Source organism: Lagopus muta, chromosome 3, assembly GCF_023343835.1.
Source record: "Lagopus muta isolate bLagMut1 chromosome 3, bLagMut1 primary, whole genome shotgun sequence".
Lineage (NCBI taxonomy): Eukaryota > Metazoa > Chordata > Aves > Galliformes > Phasianidae > Lagopus > Lagopus muta.
This window is the reverse complement of record NC_064435.1, coordinates 7958985-7980817: the sequence shown is the minus strand read 5'-3', so window position 1 is coordinate 7980817 and position 21833 is coordinate 7958985. Positions and strand designations below refer to the sequence as shown.

Here is a 21833-nt window from a genome sequence, read left to right as displayed (position 1 = left end):
AGCTTCTCTGTGAGTGAGACATGGCTTCAAATGTCTTCTCAAAGACCAACTTAGCTCATGCTGCTGCAGACACTGTCTCCCACAGTGTACGCTACAAGGCTTCAGGTGGGAGCTTCAAAAGTGAAGGAAAAACATGGAAAACCCTTTCCCAATTATTTTTTAACTTGCTTTCCCTTTTCTCCTCCTTTTCCATTAACAGCCTCACATCCCCGGTCTCTATTTAGCCATAGTGGAACAGATCATACATTCTCCTCAAGGCTGACCCCAGCACAATTAAAGTCCTTCTGAAGTCTAAAAGCCTCATACTGCTTTGGACCAGATATCTTCTGTTAAGACACGTATAAGATTACTTTTAACTCTCCTAGGAAGGACAAAACAGTCTAAGGGAACCAGATGGAGTACAGAATTAGGGCCAAGCCAGCAAGAGTAGCCACGGACACCCTTCCCTCAACTTTTGGCACATGCCAGAAGTGGGACAGTGAGTTTTCACTTCTGTTATTCTGGACTAGCCAGACGCTAGGGCAATACAGTACAGAAAAGTAGAGTTAACCCTGAGAGCTGGAGATGTAAAGCTATACAAAAAATTCTCAAGGATGAAGAAAACCACCCCGGACCTTGGTCACTGTGCCTGTTGCCATGGAGGGAAGTTCTTTGTATCAGTCCTGTGGTGCGTGGTGCAAACAATGGCCAGACGGTGAAGGCAGCGGCAAGGAGCAGGGCAGGTGATGTTACACTCACTCCCTTTCTGGGAATCTGCTCTCTGAGGGCTGCTAAAAAGGTTGGGAGTGCTGGCATGCTGACACAAATCACTGCCCACACCCGTGGTGTCACCTGCTCACACGTAGGATAGAAAGCTCTCTAAGGGAGAATGGATCTAAGACAACATCCGCCAAAAGGCTCTGCCCTGCTCTGCAAGCTCAGGGCAAGGAAATACAGGGAGGGAGGGAGGGAAGAAAAATACCTTTCCCACGACTCCCAGCAATGGCCTGGGGTAATCTGGCTTTAGTTTTGACGCTCTTCTCTCACCTGCACCAGGACCTGTAAATCTGTCCTACTCTCTCTACGTACACATAAAGAACTATGACTGCAAATTTTGTTTGATCATCAAAATTATGTGTTGTCTCTTCACAGATCTATGTAAAGAAACCTTATTTGCACAGAATTGAACGACAAATCCATGGAGGTCAGAGATAAAGGAAAACAAGGCCAAGGACTCAGAACAAAGGAGCCAAAGAAATCTTACCTAACAAATTCATAGAATCATAAAAAGGTTTGGCTCGCAAGAGATCTCAACGATCATCTAGTTCCAATCTCCTGCCAGGGGCAGGGCTGCCACCCAATAGAACAGGCTGCCCAAGGCCGCATTCAACCTGGCCTTGAATCACTGCCAGGGATGAGGCATCCACAGCTTCTCCAGGCAACCTCTGCCAGGACCTCACCACCCTCACAGTGAAAAATTTCCCCCTGACATCTGATCTAAATCTCCTTTTAGTTTAAAACGTTCCCTCTTGTTCTACCACTACCCACTGACAACAACTTCACCCTCCTGCTAACCATTGCTAACCTACACACTCACGTATGAATTGCACAGGGCGGTCCTCATTAAAAGAAGTCAGCACAAAACTCTTGCTGGGCTGAAGTTACCATCCATTATTGTTTTGGCTTGCAGCTGATGCTGAGTTTTGGCAGAGACAAGAGGAAGGGCTTGGACTACCACAGCTCTGAGTCCATTGGGTAGTGCTGAGAAATGACATCAATCACAGCACTACTGAAATAGGCACTGCCTTCTTCTGGCTGCATTAATAACTCACCCCTTCGTGTTATTCCTTCAACCCACTCTGAGGGCAGGACATTAGAAAAGCCAGGCCAAGTAATCAAATGGCTGCACCTACAGCTAAAAGGTAATTAGGACGCACAGACAAGAACAGTTATTATTGCTGCATATACATACATATGTATTCTGCAGGCAGTTTAAGCACAAATAGTCATTTTCTCCTAAATTTTTTTGTGTGTGATGTTACCAACATATCTTCACATACCTAAACTTGTATGTTCTTTATGAACCTAGTCTAACCTAATTCTCAAAACTAATTGGCCTATAAGCAAACCACTTAATGTTAGCCTAATCCTGCACAGCCTTCAAAATAAATGAGGGCTTTTCATAGATGTCACAGAATGCAGCATCAGGGGTATAATGCAGAAAAATCCCATTTTTTAAGAAGGAACTTGTTTTGAGTTATTTGAACACATGCGCACACACCATTTGCAGACTCCTCTCTCTGTAAAGACTGAACTGACTTTAAATGCCTTTAAGAAATGAAAGAGAATACCAGCAAACATTGCTTCAAAACATTTTAAAGAACGTAATCATTCTAGGAAAAATAAAAATTTCTTCTTGAACTGATTTTGCCCAACAAAATTCAGATAGAGAAGGTAATTTTCATAAAATCCTAAGCAGGTGAGCCTTCTTTTTATGTTAAATGACCTTTTCAGACAGAATGATAGCATCAGTAAAGGAAATGAGCAGTAGCACTTCTGTTTTTGGTGCATTATGGGCAGGCACAGAATTGAGATCTGAAGTGTCTTTCTGTTACACTGCTATCAGTCTATACTACCTGCATTGCAATCATGTTAAAATGTGCTCACCAAGCCCAGGCAGAAGGCCGGATACCACTGTCCTAAAATCTCTGTTATACAGAATTTCTCCAGCTGAGATTAGGACTGGCTTTACAGACTGCAAAGACCGTAAGTAGAAGGAGGACTTTTTGCTTAACGCCATCCAGGAAAACACCAGTCCCTCATTAAAGGTGCTGTTTTTATATCCTCAGTGATAATCTGATCGGACTCTGTTTTTCAAGACCAGGACTAATCTTCAATGGTCTAGTCTTTGACTTTTCAGCAGTACAAAGCAGAACAGGAAATACAGTTGTTTAACTCCAAGGCAGATCTCTTTTAAAACTTCAGATGTAATATGCAGCCAAGTTCCTTATTTCACAATGATTATTTGACTTCTTGAAAATGTCTATTTTGATAGCTTTATAATTACAAGCCAATTATATTTCACTTTCCCACACCAAATATTTGTTTCTGGGGTTTGTTTTTTTTTGAGTAGTGTTGTCATTTTAACAATCTACCACCAGTTTGGCATTTCCCATAAATGAAAACTGTGAGGAATCTAAGTCCACCCCCGTCATGCAAAGCAGAGCCATGTAAACCCTGGCAGTGCAGATGGCAGCATAATGCCCGCTTGGAGCTCTGCTGAGATGTGATCTTCTCTCCAAGTGCTGTACGTGTGTGCCAGGGATATATCTATGAATATAGCTGCTGGCTTAAATACACTGAAATACCTGAACCGTGTGTCCTTGGTGAAGTCACTGGTCTTCTCCAAAGTCTTTGCAATCAACAGCCTTATCTAACGGTGTTAGATAAGTTTAATCTCTTGCCCAATTCCAAAAGGAATCTTTACCTGACTTGTGTCCACATATCAAATATCTCAAAACACTTCAGTCTCTAGCCCTCTGAGAATAAGAGACCAGAAACCTTGGGATTTCCTGTTTTTGTATCTTGGAAGGCTTCCCTAGGCTCTCTGGTACCATCACGCCACCAGTAATGGTACCAAGTATTGCTAAGAAGCAGTACTCAAAACTAACTAAGAGAATGCAAGGGGAGGATGTGAATTCAATCAAGCCTGCTCAGAGCTAATAGCTTGGAGCAGTGGCAATGAAATCAAAGAGTCTAGAAGGGAAAACCTGCTGGTGCTTGTGCACCCTGCATCCATGGGCAATTTGGATAATTCAGGTTGGATACTAGGAAAAATTTCTCCTCCAAAAGAGTGGTAATGAATTGGAACAAACCACCCAGGGACGTGGTTGAATTACATCCCTGGAAGCCTTCAAGAAGCATGTAGATGTACCACTGAGTGACATGGTTTAGTGGGCATGGTAGGGATGGGTCGATGGTTGGGCTAGATGCGTGGTCTTTTCCAACCTTAATGATTTCCTGATTCTAAGTTTGGCACTGCATTATATTAGACACACCTTCAAAATCCCAATATATTAGCATGTAGAAAATATCCTGCTTAACCTGAATGTAGGTGGAAATGTGTCACTCCTGGGTCAGGACACAAACTAAGTGGTGGAAAGCCATAAGTGTGGGCCTGGCAGCACATCAGGGACAGCCCTTTTGCAAGAACACTGACAGGCAGCCTAGGAAAGTAAGTGCAGAAATACTCTTTTTCAGTGTTTTCCCTTTTTTCAAACTGTCTTTAAAAGATAGAGACTTAAGCCCCATGAGAACCTCTTTTGCACAGCTACTAATTGCCTTGCTGCAACAGTTTGGAGGCATTAACACTCAGGCAGCACATTCCAGTCATAAGACATTGTACAAAGATTAATCCTAGCAACAGCCTGATGGGGCAAATGCAGGTAATCTCCATTTTGCAGACCGAAGGAAAGGTTAAAAGAAGACCATCAATTTTAAAAATGTCTCCTTGGTCTGGAAAATATGACATTATTATTGTTATACTTAATGTCCTGCAATTACTATGCATCAAAAAGATTTAGGGGAAGAATATAGGGCCTTTCAAGGGTTTGGGTTGGCTTTATGTAATGATTTGTGTCTGTCATAAAATATGTATTTTCAAATATAAATGTAATGTGCATTTTTTATGCAAATAGCACTCAGTAATGTGTGCATGCCAAATTGTATGATTTCCAGCTTCCACGGCTGGTACAAGCCACCTCCACAAGAGCAAAAACACCCTACCTCTGCCAGCTCTGTGTGCTTGTGTTTCTGGCTGCGGGATGCCTGCAGCTCAGCAAAACTGAGCCTGCTGTTCAGAGGGACTGCAGGTTCAAAGCACTTTCAAATGCATCTATCCTTGCCGCAGGAGAACCTGGTGCTGTCCAGCTGGACATACAAGACACTGCTGGCAAGGACAAGGGGAAACACAAGGTCAGGCTCTTTCTCTCAATATGTCCAAGGCTGGTCTGAACACTGGGCTTGCACCCAAGCAGGATGACACGAGGTCACACCGAGTATGTACAGCCACTGGGACTGCATTTAGCTCTACCTTCTGAAGGGAACATGCTGCCTTCGAGGCGCTGAGCCCTTGGTACTGCATTTCAAGCATCACGGTGTCCCAGTTTTAAAGATTTCTTGTGATCAAAGTATTTGGATAAATTTTCTACAAAGAGCATTCAAAATGCATGACTCAGGTGCCAGGTATCTCTGATACTGCCTTAAAAATAAGAGCAGCTTCCACATGCACGTGGTGGGGATGCCCTTTTATTCATAGTCTGCTGAGAAAATCTTTAAGCCATACATTACACTTTTTCTTACAGCCACAAGACCTAAAAGCTGGCATTTTCTTTCAGATATGCTAATCAAATGTCCCCAAGAGCTGAGCATCATAAAACTCAAAATAAAACATGTTATAATGTGAAAGTTTATGAACTCTGTGCAGCAGATAAGATTGCCAGAGAACTCTGAGCCTGATTTTAGTTATTATAAACTTTAATAAGTTTAAACTTTAATACTTTATTATAAACTTTAATCCATCAGCTTGAGTGGAGTTATTTGGAATTTAGAATAGCAAGTTTCATTCTTGCATTTTTTATACTCTCTGATCACTAAAAACAATGAAGAGAAACTTTCAGGACAAAACAAGAGAACTATAAATAAATGCTATGCCATGTTACAGCATGTTTTTTTTTTTTTGTTTTTTTTTTGTCCCAGCTCCTTATATATGGGCTACTGTCATAGATCAATAGAAAACTTGAAAGTGAGCCTGTTGTTCAGGACAATGGGACAGATAATAGGGATAAATGCAGCACGTTGTATAAGGTGACAACTTCCAGAGAGACTCTGACAATCCCTGAAATACAAGATGAGTAAATGCAAATGGACAGAAAGACAGAGGGACACGTGGAGAAGAGGGGAGGGGAGGGGAGGGGAGGGGAGGAGAGGAGAGGAGAGGAGAGGAGAGGAGAGGAGAGGAGAGGAGAGGAGAGGAGAGGAGAGGAGAGGAGAGGAGAGGAGAGGAGAGGAGAGGAGAGGAGAGGAGAGGAGAAAGTGAGGGAAGGAGGGATGGAAGGAAGGATGACTAAATCAAGGGAAGGTTTATCTCCTGGGTGAATTTAAGCAAACAAAAAGTAACAGCTGTACAAAGAAGCTTCTTGTTTCTGTGAACAAAGACACAACCAGGCAGATTTTTAGACCTTCACACATAGCAAGAGTATTTCCCCTCCAAAAGGCCACATACCACCAAGCAGGCTGTGTATTCCACAAATACACCATGAAGGAGACTGATAACCATGCAAAGAGTTGCAAGCAAGCAAAACCGCCATGTCCTTTGGCCCCACATGTCACTTCACCTCAAATCTTTGTAATTAGGCTCTGAAATCAGAGGTGTGGCTCTGCTAGAAGTGGAGAGATACTTGTGCCATGTCATCGTTTGGCTGAATAACCCCTATTCATAACTTTAGAAGCAGGGTTTATAAGAAGGGAGGGTGGGCTAAGCTTGACAGAGCAACATGTCCAGCAAGGGCTTTCCATGTATTTAGCTCATATCACCTTTGTCTTCCCATTATACCAGAGGCACAGCCTTATACAAGAGTTCCAGCAGAATCACCCTCACCTCAGTTACAGGGTAATGAAAGCATTGCACTGTCTGGAGTCTGTCCTGCAAGATTTCTGTCTTGAAATGAAGTAACAACAAGCAATTTCTCCTTGTGCTTCATCTTTTAAGTACAGATATAGTGAAAAGTCACCAATCACTGACTTAGCAAACCAAGCAACCATAAAATGTGGCCACAAGCAATGTTTTCTTTAAGACTGGCAGAAATCACTGAATAAACTTGAAAAATGAGACTAAAACTGAACAGCAGAAATGGGGCTCACCCAGGATGCACCTGGGATACACCAACTGCAGAAGCAACTGTCTCAGAAAGGGCTACTCAGACTGGTTGCAAACAGGAGCTGCAGGGCTCCTCCACCATTTAACATTAGATTAGGGCAAGTGTTTTCGGTGTGTGGCTGATTTCCTCTGAACAATGCAATTTTACGTGTCACCAAAACATTTCACATGTTCTGGCTGAAGGTAAGTTCTGACTGAAAAACAATGGTGGAAAAAGCATAGAAATCTTCCATCTAAGAAAAAGTTGCTTTGATTTTGTGTTCTGAAATAGTGTATTCCCTTTGAACTTGACCTGAATTTAAAAAATGAAGGAAAACAGTAAAAATAGAGTTAGAGCTGAAAATTTAGGGGAAAAAAAAAAAAGAAAAAAGCTTTGGGATGAGACTCTCTTCATTTAGCTGAAAAAGAACCCTCCCCTCCAAATATCTGTTTCGAGTTGAACTGATGTTAGATATTTGTGCTTTTTCTCTTTCAGTTTCACTACAAGAAGGAGAATCAGAAACTTAGTACTGAAAGTCCCAAGTTTTCTTCCTTTTTTTCAACTTTTATTTTAAAGAGAGAATGCATCCAAGCCTTGTATTTAAATCAAAGATGGGTCTGAGTGCAGAACTTGAGCCTGTCATCTTCCCAGATGAGAACAACCCACATGAGAAATAGGGGGACCAGAAGGAAGAGCATATGAGGGTAGCAAGAAAACACACAGGTGACTGGAAACAGCTGTCATGGCAAAAGGGCAGGTGAAAGGATGAAAGAGTTGGAATATGAGACTAATAGCCTCAAAGTGGGCTTTTTCATAAAATGAGGATATATTTTATATAACAGTTGAATATTGCAGTTTACTGGCAGCTATTTTCCACCAGAAAATGCAACAGGCAATGGAGTGAAAAGTGATAAATCAGATTCAGCCTTGTTTCTACAGTACCTGACACCTCCTCCGAGACCTGAACCCCTCCAACGTGCATATGAATGTCCACTTTAATTCCACATTAAGAGCTGTGCATGGGAGACCAGGTTGTAGGCAGCTGTGTGTTCCAAGAAAAGCTCTGTGAAACTATTTTTTTTGTGACAAACAGGGAGGCAACTCATTATGAAACCAGCCAGAACCTGTGCTTTAGCAGCTGGGCAGCAGGGGCCATCAGCAACTCATTTAATGCAAGATCTCATTTCAAGAAAACACAAAAGGGGATTCAATTAGACAAACCATCAGGAAACACCATCTTCTTTCCTATGCTTCTAGAACAAGATATCTACTGGCTTTCATGATGTTGAGATCCAGCTCTTTGCACCACCCAGTCCTAAGGATACGTATGAACTGCTCCCTCCCGTGACCCAGTGTACCTGTGTGCCTTGCAGACCTGTTTTACGCCACCAGCAACAATGCAGCCTGTGCTCATACACATGGAATGAATCATTTTTTGTTTAATCCTGCTAAGTATTTGCAAGTCTTACACTTGGGAGAGCCCCAAACGATTCACACACTTCCCAATAAGTTTGCTTTGCTGCCTCAACAAAAAGGCAGAAGGCCTTTTTTACCACCTGAAGTGCAACAAGCTGCATTACAAATTCTTCTCATTGCAACAAGAAGGGAGTTTCCTCCCAACAAGAAGGGAGTTAATACTGAGATTCGCAAATCCCTAGCTCTGACAGGGAATTTCATAGAATCATTTGAGTTGGAAGGGACCTTTAAAGGTCATTTAATCCAATTCTCCTGCACTGAACAGGGACACCTACAGCTAGATCAGGTTGCTCAGAGCCCTATCCAGCCTGACCTCGGATGTTTACATGGATGGGGCATCCACCAGCTCTCAGGGCAACATGCTGCACTGCTCACCACATTTATTATAAAAAATTTTTCCTTATATCCTGCCAAAATCTCCCCTCTTTTAGTTTGACACTGTTTCTCCTTGTCCTGTCACAACACATCCTGTTAAAGAATCTGTCCCCTTCTCTCTTATTGCCCTGCTTCAGATATCAAAAAGCCGCTCTCAGGTCTCCCTGGAACCTTGTCTTCTACAGGCTGAACAGCCCCAGCTCTCTCAGCCTTCCACATAGGGAAGGTGTTCCAGCCCTTGGACCATTTTTGTGGCCCTCCTCTGAACATGTTCCGAAAGGCTGATTTTCTTAACTCGCAGCCAATGAACATAGTCAACAAGTACCTGTGTGGTAAACATCAGCAAAAACACTCATTTTCTCCCTATTCTGACTGCCTTGTCAACTGGGACCACAAATATTTACAGCAGGAATTCCCTCCCACCACCTGTTCAGCATCACCCGAGGTTCTAAATCTCAGCACACCAAGGGCAGCCCGCCTCCCCACCAGCACACCTTCCACTTACCAGCCACCACCTGTAGTTGTCCTCTGGGATCAAGGCATTTTGTGAGGTCAGGAAAGGTTGCATAGTTGAGTTAAACCTCTGGTCGAACCAGAGGGAATGTCCCAGCTCGGAAATACAGGTGCTACAGCTACACGGCCTCCTAGGAAATTTGATAAGTTTTCGGACTTGCTCAGAAAACTGAGTGATGATGTATCTAGGATCCCAAGTGGTCATGGTCACCTGCTGCTTGTAGTTCAGCAGGAACGATGTCACTGTGATGAGCACGAAGGCAAATGTGAAGACCTTCACGTTCCTTTTCCTGACGGTGACCATCTTGGTGCTGGTGGAGCACGACGTGGGGGGAAAGCTAAGGCAACACGGACAGCTGCTGCTAGTCCTCTCGGGGCTGCTCACCACCTGGGGCCTAGGCTATACCTACAACTGCAGTACCTCCGTCCACAGGGGAAGAAGATTCGTTTTTCCCAGACAGGCTTAAAAAAAGGCAGAGCTGGGTATTTCTTTTCCCTATTCACGGTGCTTGGAAATCTCTTCCACTATGGCTTCAACAAAGACAGATCCTTATCCTTTCACGTTCCAGGTCTTCTGTGCAGGACCCAAACTGTAAAAAGCAGACCGTGTTCTTTCTTTCCTTGTAGATAGTTCACCAAGGATCAGATTGTTAGGGGATGTATATTCCAGCTGAAAAACATACTTTGATGTCCATTTAAGCCATATAGAGCAGTTCGCAGCCTGGAGACACACACATAGAAAAAGAGAAAAACAAATGTCAGTTTCCATGCTTTTCACTGCCCATCCCAAAACTTGAGCCCTCAACACAGCACCAGCTATGACTTCAGCTGCCCTAAATGCATACCAAGGAGCTTCAGGCTGAAATTTCCAAAAGGGCAGAACATCGACCTGTGGACCTTTAGCCCCTTTATATTGAGTCAGCCACAGCTCTCTGGCCCTGTTTGAATTACAGGTCAGTCATTTGAATAGCAATGAAACACCTTATTCCCTTAGGCTGACCTTGATAGCCACCAGATAAGCCAAGTATGCATAACATGATCCAGCTGAACAAAAAGAGCCAGACAGAGGAGGGAAGGACAGGAAGGAAGAAAAGTTCATTCCATTCTCTTTCTCCCCCAACAGGCTTCATTTCCTAAGCATTCTGGCTGGATTTGTAATTCGGAGAAAGCTAAGCAAGAATAGCTCATATATTCTGGGACAGACGGAGGAAGTTAAAGGATAAATGTCCTTTGTTTTGCATGGATTATTGTTATTTTCCATCTTACTGCCAAGGTAGGCTAGGTACAGCCAGCTTTTGATCTCTGAGGCTCCCCTGAGATCCCAGCCAGGCAGAGAGGCAGGGAGTGGGGGCTGCTGAGCAGCCCGGATGGGGGATTTAAGCAAGCACCAAGTCTTTAAAAGCTGAATAATGGATCCTTCCTCCCACAACACCACTGTTTCATGGGAAGAAGATGTCTTGTGGCTTTTTAAAATTTAGATCTTTGCAAAAAAAAAAAAGGCCTCTAAAGTGTCATCGCTTAATCAGCATTCTCTTAACTAAAAGAAAAAAAAAAAGGAAAAACATTGGAGAAGAGTCTGCATTAGAATATGGGCAGTTTGTGAAAAAGCAAAAGCCCAGCAAACAAAGTCTTGTGGACTTAGCTTCAGGCATCCAGCCAGCAAAGAGCAAAACAGCAACTGTTATCTGTCAGAAATTCCCATATTAAACTAATCCTTGTAGGCTCCCTCCCATTTCACCCCCCCCCCCCCCAAGCTCCTTCACACAAAGGAAAGAGGTTGCTGCCTCTTCACTTGGGGATCTGCAGGGACACCCTAAAGGCCAAACTGCTTTTCCAAAGGGCTGGACATAGATACAGCACAGTTTTTCAGAGGTGTTGTTTAAATATTTACCGAGTTCTGTAAAGCCAAACCTGAAAGCAGGAGCTTCGACCATGGTTGTGAACCCCTGCTCTGCTCCAAGTTTCTCCTCCGTGATGGGCAGTGCGTGCCACCTAGTTAGTCGCTGCTTGCCAAATGCCCTGAGATTTATTTGCTGCCTGGACCAAACAAATGCAACCAAGGCTGACAAGCAGGTCAACCTGGATAACGAAAGGCTTTATTAACCCAGGCTGCTCAGGCAGTGAATTACACTGCAGAGAGCAATCCTGTGTGCCTGTTTCTAAAATGAATCTTTTGAAGGGACCTGTGGTGAGTTTCGGTGCTAACCAGAGACCTCCCTGGGTACAGTTTGGGATTCACATTCCAAAAGGCACTGGGGATGAGGTCACCATGCCTTGGAGAGTAGGAATGGGATTTTAACAGCCCTGTCCACACCAGTTGGTCTCCGTGCCAGAGAGCGGTCCCAAATCTGTTTGCTTTACTGGTATGGATGCAGTTGCTAGTCTAAACAAAAACACAGCCCCCAACCTCCCCAGGAAGTGCCAACTCCCAGAAACAAACTGATTCTCCATTTATGGGCCAGATAATTCAAAAGCTGCAATGTTGGCTGGCTGAACTCCTCCTGCTGTTAATGTTGAGCCAAATCACTGTTTGTCAACACAGTTGCTGCTCTTCAGTTATTTTTAAGTGGAAGAGGGAGGGGACCGTCTTGGAAAAGCCCATAAAATGGGGTATTGTTCAGAAAAGAACACAATTGCAGCCTCAAAAACAAACACCCATTTCACAACGTTTTTTTTTAAACTCATCTATGGTTAAACTTATATTTAGAATTAAAAAAAAAAAATGCTGTATTTATGCAGTGAACTGCAGTGACAAACTGTAACCATACCAGCCGTTATAGCACGGGGTGAAGGTGAGAAAAGAGCAGAACTCCCACGGCCCTTCTCCAGCGTGGAAACGCACACCACACACTCTATTTTAATTCTGACTATTTCCGTTTACTTAGGAATGCTCGTGTTTCCTATGGGCGCTCAGAATAGGAAAATATATATATAAATATATCCTGACAGAAAGGCTCTCGGGACTATAAATATGATTTAGGGCCTGAGGAAAAGGCATGCTGAAATGAATAGAAAAAGTTTTCATTGGCTTTGCTGTGACTTGGATGAGGCCCATTTTTTTCTGTTCTTAACACAAATTAGATCCAACCCGGAGATCAGGATTTTCTTTCTTCCTTGCACTAAGGCTTCTACTGCATCTGAGACCATGCACCGTGCAAGAAGAGTGGGGCAGTGCCAAAGTAGCAGCCAGCTGCTGATGTGAGACCTGGCCCTGGGCTAAGTGCCTGCAACCCCCACTCTAGAGGAGTTGTTTCATCTCCCTATACTATTTGTACTAGTCAATTTAACTTATTGCAGAGAAGCAGCGTGCAACCAGACACGGTTTTATCAACACAACTCACTGTGACCTTGCCATTCACATATCTGCAAACAGGTTGTTTTGGCATTGGACCAAGGAACAATTCCTGAGAACTTAAGATGTGGAGGTTAAGTGCCCAGCCCTGATCAGCTATGATGCACCAACAGTTTAATGGGGTTGAACTTCAATGTGCCTGTGCCTACCTTTATCTGTTGTCAACAGGTTAAGCTATCTTAAGCTACTGGGTCTTATCTGCAGTCTGGATTTCTCCTGCTTCCTTCCTACTTCCTCCTGCTTCCTACGTAAACTCTTGTTCTCATGTAAAATACCCTTGGACGTGCTAAGATAACTTAATTCTGCAGCGAACTTGCAATACACAGTGGCATACAATGCAGAGAAAATGCAAAATTGCATTTCTCAGGCAAGATCAAAAGTGAGGCAGGTTCCTTTGTGGGGGGTTCCAAGTGCAGGAGTGGTTCCAGTGCGATTCCATGGTCATTAAGGAGGGCAGAGCTTAGTCCTCTAAGTTTCATGAACTGAAATAAAATATCCTGGGACTAATCCACTGCAATTAACTGTGTTCATTGTTTTCTTGCATTCTGGAAAGAAGGAAAATCAATACATTTGTTTTCCTCCTAGGGTAGATCTTATTTGTATTGCAAAATCGGAAGAAAGACTTTGGTCCTAGCCAACTTGGAATGTGGATAAAATCAAATCTATGTGATAGACTAATAAAAGAAACTCCTAAGAACTTCAGGAAATACTTTTTTTTTTTAATAAATCCACCTTGTAATGCAGTGTATTCTCATTGCATTTGTCAGGTAATGTGAAGAAAGCTCACCCGTATGCCACAAAGGAGCACAGAGAGACATGGACAGGTGTGAAAGTCCAAACAGTACCCTGTCTGGCTGCTTCCTGGCTCATCTTAGGGAGCCATCAGCCCATTAGAGCCCATTTCCTCCAGCACAGGGGCACGAGGGCAGATGAAAATGTGAAATAATGACTCAGAGAAAGAGCTACCCTGTCTGAGTCCGTGGCTATCCCATGACAGCCTCAGCCCCACTGTCCAGGTGTGAAACTCACGCAGATAAGCCAACACCAAAGCACTTTCTGCCTGCCTGGTGGCATAGAGCACAGTATGGGATGCAAGGGAAAAGCATCTGGGAACCTGATCTGGTGTTTAATCTAGTGATTGGCAACCCTGCCCACATCAGGGGGGTGGGAACTAGATAATCTTTGAGGTCCCTTCCAACCCAAGCCATTCAATGATTCTATAATCCAGGCATGGCGCTGCCCCAGCCTCACCTTCTCCTAGTTGCTGGATCTGGACCAACTGTCCCCTAACAACACAGAGTCAGAACAGCAGTGTGAATTACTCTGTCATTTCAAATCACGTTGGCCACACACCACAGGTAATTTCGTTGGAAATACAAATCTTCAGAAAATATCATTCAAGAATGAATGACAGAAAATAATCTGAGCTATGCAAGTGGCATTTTGTTGAGGTCAAACCTTTGTGCTTAATGTTGCTTACAATAATATCACTTCTTCCTGACTTTTGTTTCTAAAATTGCAAATTCTTTTTCAAAATTATTCTGAATTATCTTAGAAATGAAAGAAATGCTTAGAAATATTCAAGTGTGTGTTAAAGACAGTATTTCATAGTGGTAACGGGTTGACAGTTGGATTTAATGATCTTGGAGGCCTTTTCCAACCTTAATGATTCTGTGAAAATTCGCAGAATGCTTCTTTTCTTGATTTTTTTCTTAGTCTTAGACAAACAAACAAAAAAGCATAATGAAAATAATCATCTCCCCAAGTAAATGGCCTTTTATGGTTGAGTTTGACCACTTCCTAATGCCTGTTTGCTAGCAGGAAAGTACTAACTGCCAGCACATCAGTGACATCTTTGCCAGCCTTCATTTGATGCTGACAGTTCAGGATCCAGCCTCCTGGTCCACAGCCCACATTAAAACCTAGGTGTAAAACAAACTTCTCTGGTTTGATGTCATCAGCATTTTCCATATGCAGCACATTTGTCAGAACAGCACAAAAGCGACAAGAACCAAAATCCCTGTATAAAGACATTTCCAGCTTTCCATGCAAGCTCTGAACAGCTCAAAGGTTCGCAGGTGCTTTGCATTCACAATACATTGTTATCAAGCCTTTTGGCAACACAAGCTGTATTTCCTCAAGCATGCTTCCTGTTGTTTTGGGACTTCTTCCCATTCATACTCCTCCTGAGTAACTATGTTTCCAACCTTGGGTCTCAGAGCTCCATCCTTGGATGCACCATGAGGATGCAAAATGAAATCTGTAGAAATGAAGGTCCCAAATGTTTTGGAAGATATCACCGCAGGGCAGCAGAAAGCTTGTCCCTGGAAAAACGTGTAATTTTTCAATTCAGTTTTGTGCTAAATCCTGGAAAGGAACAGTGGATGGGACTGTTATTCCAAAGCACAGGCTCGTCTGCCCTGCCCCAGCTCATCGCTGGCTCCTTCCCACTGCTAGCAGCTGGCTGACATTTAGAAACACTTTACTGGTCTGACACCTTGCCAGAGACCTCTGAGCATGAGGCTTTTGCTATGTGAGATGGATTGAGCAATTACAGCCTGACAACTCCTCAGAGCTAAACACGAATCTCCCTCACACAGACAATGCTGGGAGCCCATGCAAGACCTCTAGGCCATCTCCTCCACTTCCAGATGATCAGTCTCAGAAAGAACCAAGGACCACACAAAGGATACAAACACCATGCCCCAGCAACACAGGTATCACTGCCTCTGCCACCAAAAGTCACCAGGGATGCTATTTTGGAAAAGCACCAGGTGGTAAGACTACCAAGAGAAGTTGTGGATGCCCCATCCCTGGAAGTATTCAAGGTCAGGTTGGAGAGGGCCTTGGGCAACCTGGTGTAGGGAGAGATGATCCTGTCCATGACAGGGGGTTGGATTAGATGTTCATGAAGAGTCTCTTCCAACCTGAACTATCCTTATGATTCCATGAATTCATTCTTTTCTATCCACAAGTTAATTAACACCAAACTGTGTTCTGTTTCTCAGAGCTAACTGGAGGCTCTTGCCCATCCTTACAGGGGTGACACAGGTGCTCCTGTCCTGTGTGCACTGAACAGCAACTCCAAGTCGCACCTGTGTTTTAATCAGTAAGTTTTAATCTGTAACTCCCCTGCCACATCTCTGACTGGTACTGTGAAGAACAAGCCTGTTTGACCACTGCTGCCAAAAAGGGTCACAATATCCAAGTCGGTCTAACATGTTGATAATACTGCTCACATTTGTTAAAATGCTCACCTCAGTAACTCCAACTAATCATATCAACACTGCCTACATAAAAACAAAACAAAATATATATATAAAAAAAATCAAATGAAAACAAAGTAAAATTACACATTAGGTAACATTTAAGCTACGAGAAAAATTTGCTTTACTCAGATTTCAAGACAGCAACTCCCCCACGTTTCTTGAATTTGAAGCCAGACCTTGGGCACTGTTTCATCCATCACAGTGAATAGGAAAAAAACTGGAGGTGGTTTATGGAGTGTGAGTGCATGGCATTTAGGTGCTAGTGATCTGAAAAAAATTATTACCTGTGTCTTATCTGTCACACTTGGGCTGTCCAGGCAGATAAGAGATCTCCTTGGTACTAACAGAGCCCTCCCTGCCTACGTGCACAACAGGTCTGTGTGGTCAGAATAAGCAAACAGCTTTTTGTGCAAGATGTGTACAATATTAACAGAAATTTGGGTGCGGTAGTTGCACTCTATTACCTCAAAATAAATCTTTATCTTAGCAATTTTTAACAGGAATGTTACTAAGGTGCCTGGGAGTGGAATCTTTACTGCAGTTCTCAAGGGAAGGGCTGAACAACATCTCTGCTGTCGTGTCTATGGCAGAGGTCAACATGGGGAACTGGGTGTAGAGAAAGCCAGATGCTCAAATAAAACCTTTTTAAGGATAAAGGACAGCAGGGAGCTGGTGAATCAGAAGTGGGTCTGAAACAAAGTCTGCTCTGAGCAGCAGAGCTTGGATTGGACTCTAGGTGTTTGCTCTCTTCTCTGATCTCAATAAAAGAAAAAGATGCTGATGCTGCAAAATCATTCCAGGATCCCATCAACTCGTCACCTTTTGGATAAACAACACACCACCTACTACCATCTCTTTGCACCCTCCGGTCTTCATCCTTGAGAGGAGTGAAACTGGGTTTGGGGTGAAAGGGACAGCTGCAAGGAGCATGCCAGCTGTCTAAGGCTGACATCCCCTCAGGTCCCAGTTACTACTGGAAAACACAGAGGTGACTGCAACTGTGAAGATGAAACCATGATCAAATTAGCCCGAGTATCTTTTCCATCAGATAAACTGGGAGAGACCACAGAGATGGGCAATTAATTCTACCCTACAGGCAACTCCACTGCTGAGACATTTCTTTGACTCAACCCTCAGTTTAAGCATCTTTAAAACAAAAGGAGAGCACCAGAGCAAAAGCCATCCAGCCACACTGCGAGCAGCAGTGATTACAGCCAAAGGTGAGGTGGGAGGCTCCCAGGTCTCCCCTGGGTTGTGATGGAAACCAGAGGGGGAAGAACATACTATAGGAAGCAACATTCTCCCACTAAAAAGTGATGTTTGGATGAGTAGTCTTACTTCTTTCCACATACAGTATGACTCAAAAACAGGACCTCTGCTTCCCTTGTGGTACCTCATTTTCTTTCATATATTCCAAATTTTCTTTCACACGTACACATCTTATGTTTTAAATAGAAAATGCATCACTAGAAACTCTTAAAAATATTCTTTTCCTTTCTCATCTTGCAGTCTACAATGTTAGACAGGCTCAGGATTAAAATGCTGGACTAGGAAGGCTATTCTGCAGTGGGGCAACACACACCACTGGGCTGGGCTGGGACTTTGGTGCTGTCTTTATACAGGCTGGCACACCAAGAGCCCAAAGCTGAAGCAACAAATACAACAACGCCACAGTGAAAATCAAAACCTAAAATTCCTTCGTAACATCTGTCTCTGAATTGTTCAACTAGTAACAGTTCTTAACAACATCCAACTAGAAGACTGGGCCAACTAAAAATTGTTGTTTGACACCCTTTGATGACAGAAAGACCACGGTGGACAGAGAGCTTCTGTACTCTGAAATCTTTCCCATGCCATTAGGTGGTATTTAATCGGAGATCAAGCTTTGCTGGCTTTTGCTTGGGAGATCAGGAGCTGTCAAAGGGATTTTCAGGACATTCACGTGTGTTTCCACCAAGTGCAATTCTTCAATAGCTCATGATAGGAAGAGTCCTACTCATGGAGCTTTTCAAGAATAGTTTGCTTGTCTTTCTCTCTTCCCTTCTTTATTTCTTTTTTTCATTTCTTTCCTACATTTTTTCTTTCTTCCTTTCTTCTCTTCCTTTCCTTCCTAACTTTCTTTTTTTTTTTTTCTTTCTTTCTTTCTTGCTTTCTGGGGTGAAGTTGATCAGTTTGCCAAAACTGAAACTTTTCGGAGATAAAAAAATTTCCTGTTTCAGGAAACTTTCAAAAAAAAAAAAAGAGAAGAACCTTTGACATTTGAAATGAAAAACTCTAGGCTCTATTTTCACTCCTGGTAGGAGAAGAGTGAAGAAATTTTCACATTTTCATTTTGGTTTCACTACATATTGATTTGACTCTCTCTCTCTCTCTCTCTCTCTCTCTCTCTCTCTCTCTCTCTCTCTGTATATATACATATTTAAGAATCTTGCATCAGTTCCCCAGAGCCAGTAAGAATGCTACTGTCAGGTAATCCAAGTACAAAAAGACAAATTAATGGTGGCAACAGCAGTAACAGAAATAGAGGCAAGTTAAAAATATTGTAGAAGAGAATTCCTGTACATGCATTAGTTTCAGTTTTATAGGATTACAGGAGAGGATATAGGATTACTTCAGATTACGGAACACTCTAAACTAAAGGTAGAATTCAATCACATTGACAGCACGTGCTTTGCTAATTTGTCTACGTGCATCCAGCCCCAAATAGTCACCAGCTCCAAACAGCAGGCTGTTTCTTCGTTAATACCAAGGGAAATGGATGTGAGTCCAAATACAGCTGTTCATATAGAATCATAGAATCATAGAATCACTAAGGTTGGAAAAGACCTAAAAGATCACCCAGTCCAACCGTTCACCTATTCCCAATAGCTCCCACTAAACCATGTCCCTCAACACAACATCCAGCCTTTCCTTGAACACCCCCAAGCTCGGTGACTCCACCACCTCCCTGGGCAGTCCATTCCAGTGCCTGACCACCCTTTCTGAAAAGTAATACTTCCTAATGTCCAGCCTGAATCTCCCCTGCCGTAGCTTGAAAAACTACGGCTTTTCATATGAATATGGAAGACGCTGCAAGGAATATATTGTGAAGAATCTTCATTTCATGATACTAATAGTGTGATTAACATGCTGCAGAATGCCTCTGAGCACTGTAATTCTAAATCCAGAGAAAGGTTAGATAATAATGATAACAGTATTGTCAATAATCCCCCAAATCTAGGAAACATGTTTTCAGGCCCGTGTGAGCATCTCTCACTGTCTCCCCTGGAATTTCTGTCTAGAAGTACTACTGAACAGTTTTTGGCACTGCAGGCTCATTAACTCATTGTATGCACACTGAGGGCTCCTTGTCAAACCAACAGCCTATCTCTTAGAATCAATGACACCGACCAGTGCAGCTCTGTGTTAAACATTTATTCATCAGACACGCTGCACTCATGCTGGAGAAGGTCTAATAGCACCACAGGGATTTGCTCCTTCATTAATGTGGGATTTGAATTCAGCCTAGTGAAGGCATAGGTGTTGGACAGCCCACAGTAAAATCTAGAGGGGTTTTAGCATCTGTGCAGTCTGAACTTGTCAGCCTATGCAAGATACAGAACGTACAAATTAAAATGTCCAGTTTTCCATTTACTGTGCATGCCTCTGAGAAAATATATAACAGAGATACATAATGCACGTGGTAATTAATACACCATGCTACGAGCCAGAATTGCAAAGCCATTATGCAGGTCTTTTAAATTGATCGATCATTTGTACACCCTTAAGAGGAGCACTCGACCTATTTGGATCCAAGCGCACTGTGCTCACACATCACCCAGCCTCTGTGCACAATAATCTTCCCAGGCCAGTTTCTGCCCTACATCTACAATGACAGGAAAGAAATGAATGACTCAGGCTGCCTTTTGTCCAGAGGACTGCCAGATCTCAGGCTGTTTCTAATACCTGTTGGATAGAAGCTTATGCCCAGAGCAGGCAATCTGAATAAGCACCTATGATGTTCTATGAGTGGAAGCTTTGCTCTGGATTGTGTGCCAGCCTGGCTAGAGAAAACAGCAGTATTTCAGCAAAGAAATTCTGTCTTTTTGTCTGGACTTTTTAAGTGTTTGTAGGGAAACAAAGATTAGCATACATCAGAGTGGCACAGAACAGGCTTCCGATAATCCTGCATATGAAAATATGTCAAGAGCTGCATGCAAAATGGATTTGCATACATCAGAACTGCATATACAGCAGCTTGATTGGGCATCCTGAAATGCATTAAAAATGTTAATACTGAAGTATGTGGATGCTGATAATTGCATCCTGGAGAAATACACACAGATGAGCACAAACCTATGGCATCATTTCCACTTATCTTACTTGGATGGTTAAAACATAAAAAGAAAGAGTACTAAGATAGCTAGGTAGCCAGCGCCCTTAGAACATTTAATGGATTCCTGGTTCAAAGAGAAATTCAAAGTATGCCCCATGAAGAAATAATTAGCTGAGAAAAATTTTGTTTATTTAGTACTGAAATTCTGAACTTTGAATATCATACTAGAGTCCACTGAGTTAGAAAAAAAGCAGAAATTTTAGCACAAGACAATGGTCACTAATTCCATTTTGCACATATGGCATCAGCACCTTGGTCTCACCCTATGCAGGGCTGCCAGACACATCATGCTCCAAGCCACATCCCAGGTTGGATGGGGCTTTGAGCAACCTGGTCTAGTGGGAGGTGTCCTTGCCTAAAACAGGGTGGTTGGAACTAAATGATCTTAAATGATCTTCCACCCCAAACCATTCTGTGATTCTATGATCCTACTCAGAAATGAAACTGTAGCAGGTCAGATGCTGGAAATTTCCCTTTTTGTCAATGATGTGGAGAGGAAGGGAGACACTGCTCAGGGAGGTGGTGAAGTCACTGTCCCTGGAGGTATCAAGAAGCATGTAGATGTGGTACTAAGGAACATGGTTTACTGGGCAACATTGGTGGCAGGTGGACAGCTGGGCTAGATGATCTTAGAGTTCTTTCTCAACCTTAATGATTCTTCGATTCTATGATTCTAAGTGTCAAAACTTCTCAGCAGCTTCCAAGAGCTGTGAATGTAGGAGCATCACCTAAAGAAAAGCTTAAAAGCAGGCTCCATCTGGGATGCAACATGGAAGCTACTTAGCAATGCACACAAATATTGCTACTGTGCACAAAAGTTTCCAACAGAAATAAAAAAAACAATCTTGTCCTCCCAAAGAAGGATGGCTGTTTCAGACCAGGAAAGGCTACAGTCAAAGTGGGGTCTCAGGCCTCCTGTTCTCAGTCCCATGAAAAGTGTCATTGAAAATGGAACTTACAAAAATGTCACCACTTGATCTAGCATTAAAGCTTGAGCATGCTTTAATGGGCACAGCACTAAAAAGTAAAGGAAAATAAGGGTCTCTGCAACCACAGCCGTGGCCTGGGGCTTTGGGTTTGCTTTTAAATGAGCAATCAATTCAAGTCAATAAGTTTGCTTTGCAAGTGGGAGCTACAGGATTTTTATTTGTGTGGCCTCGATTAAGCAAAGGAAAAAGAAAAGTCATTTCACCTTTAATTAAAATGTCTCAAGGATTTGCCAGGAATTGTATATATTGTGAACTCCTGAAAACACACTGTTCTGTTTGGCTTGGCTTTAAATAGGTATGATAAGTTTTTAATCCCTCTTTTTTAAGATGTCTTTCTCACTGAAATGAGATGGAAATCACTACAAACAGAATTTCATAGTATCACAGTATCACTCAGGTTGGAAAAAACCACTTAGATCATACAGTCCAACCACCTATCCATCCCCACCATGCCCACTAAACCATGTCCGTTAGTGATGCATCTACACGTCTCTTGAGCACATCCAGGGTGACACCACCACCTCCCTGGGCAGCCTGTGCCAATGCCTCACCACTCTTTCTGAGGAGAAATTCTTCCTAATGTCAACC

The 21833-nt window shown here is 42.9% G+C and overlaps 2 protein-coding genes across 3 annotated transcripts in view; both read right to left on the bottom strand.

The window, feature by feature from the left end:
• Nucleotides 1-21833, bottom strand: part of NDRG1 (N-myc downstream regulated 1) — a 342384-nt gene that overhangs the window by 128996 nt on the left and 191555 nt on the right. The window lies entirely within an intron of this gene.
• Nucleotides 1-21833, bottom strand: part of ST3GAL1 (ST3 beta-galactoside alpha-2,3-sialyltransferase 1) — a 72978-nt gene that overhangs the window by 16222 nt on the left and 34923 nt on the right. Inside the window, exons 1-2 of one of the 2 annotated variants that reach the window (XM_048939714.1) lie at nt 11152-11282; nt 9253-9981 (exon numbers count right to left, since the gene is read on the bottom strand). In XM_048939714.1, coding sequence (XP_048795671.1) covers nt 9253-9564 — 312 coding nt within the window. In that variant the 5' untranslated portion in view covers nt 9565-9981; nt 11152-11282. Of the gene's footprint in view, nt 1-9252; nt 9982-11151; nt 11283-21833 lie in introns of those variants that run through there. The other variant, XM_048939713.1, reaches the window with a different exon arrangement.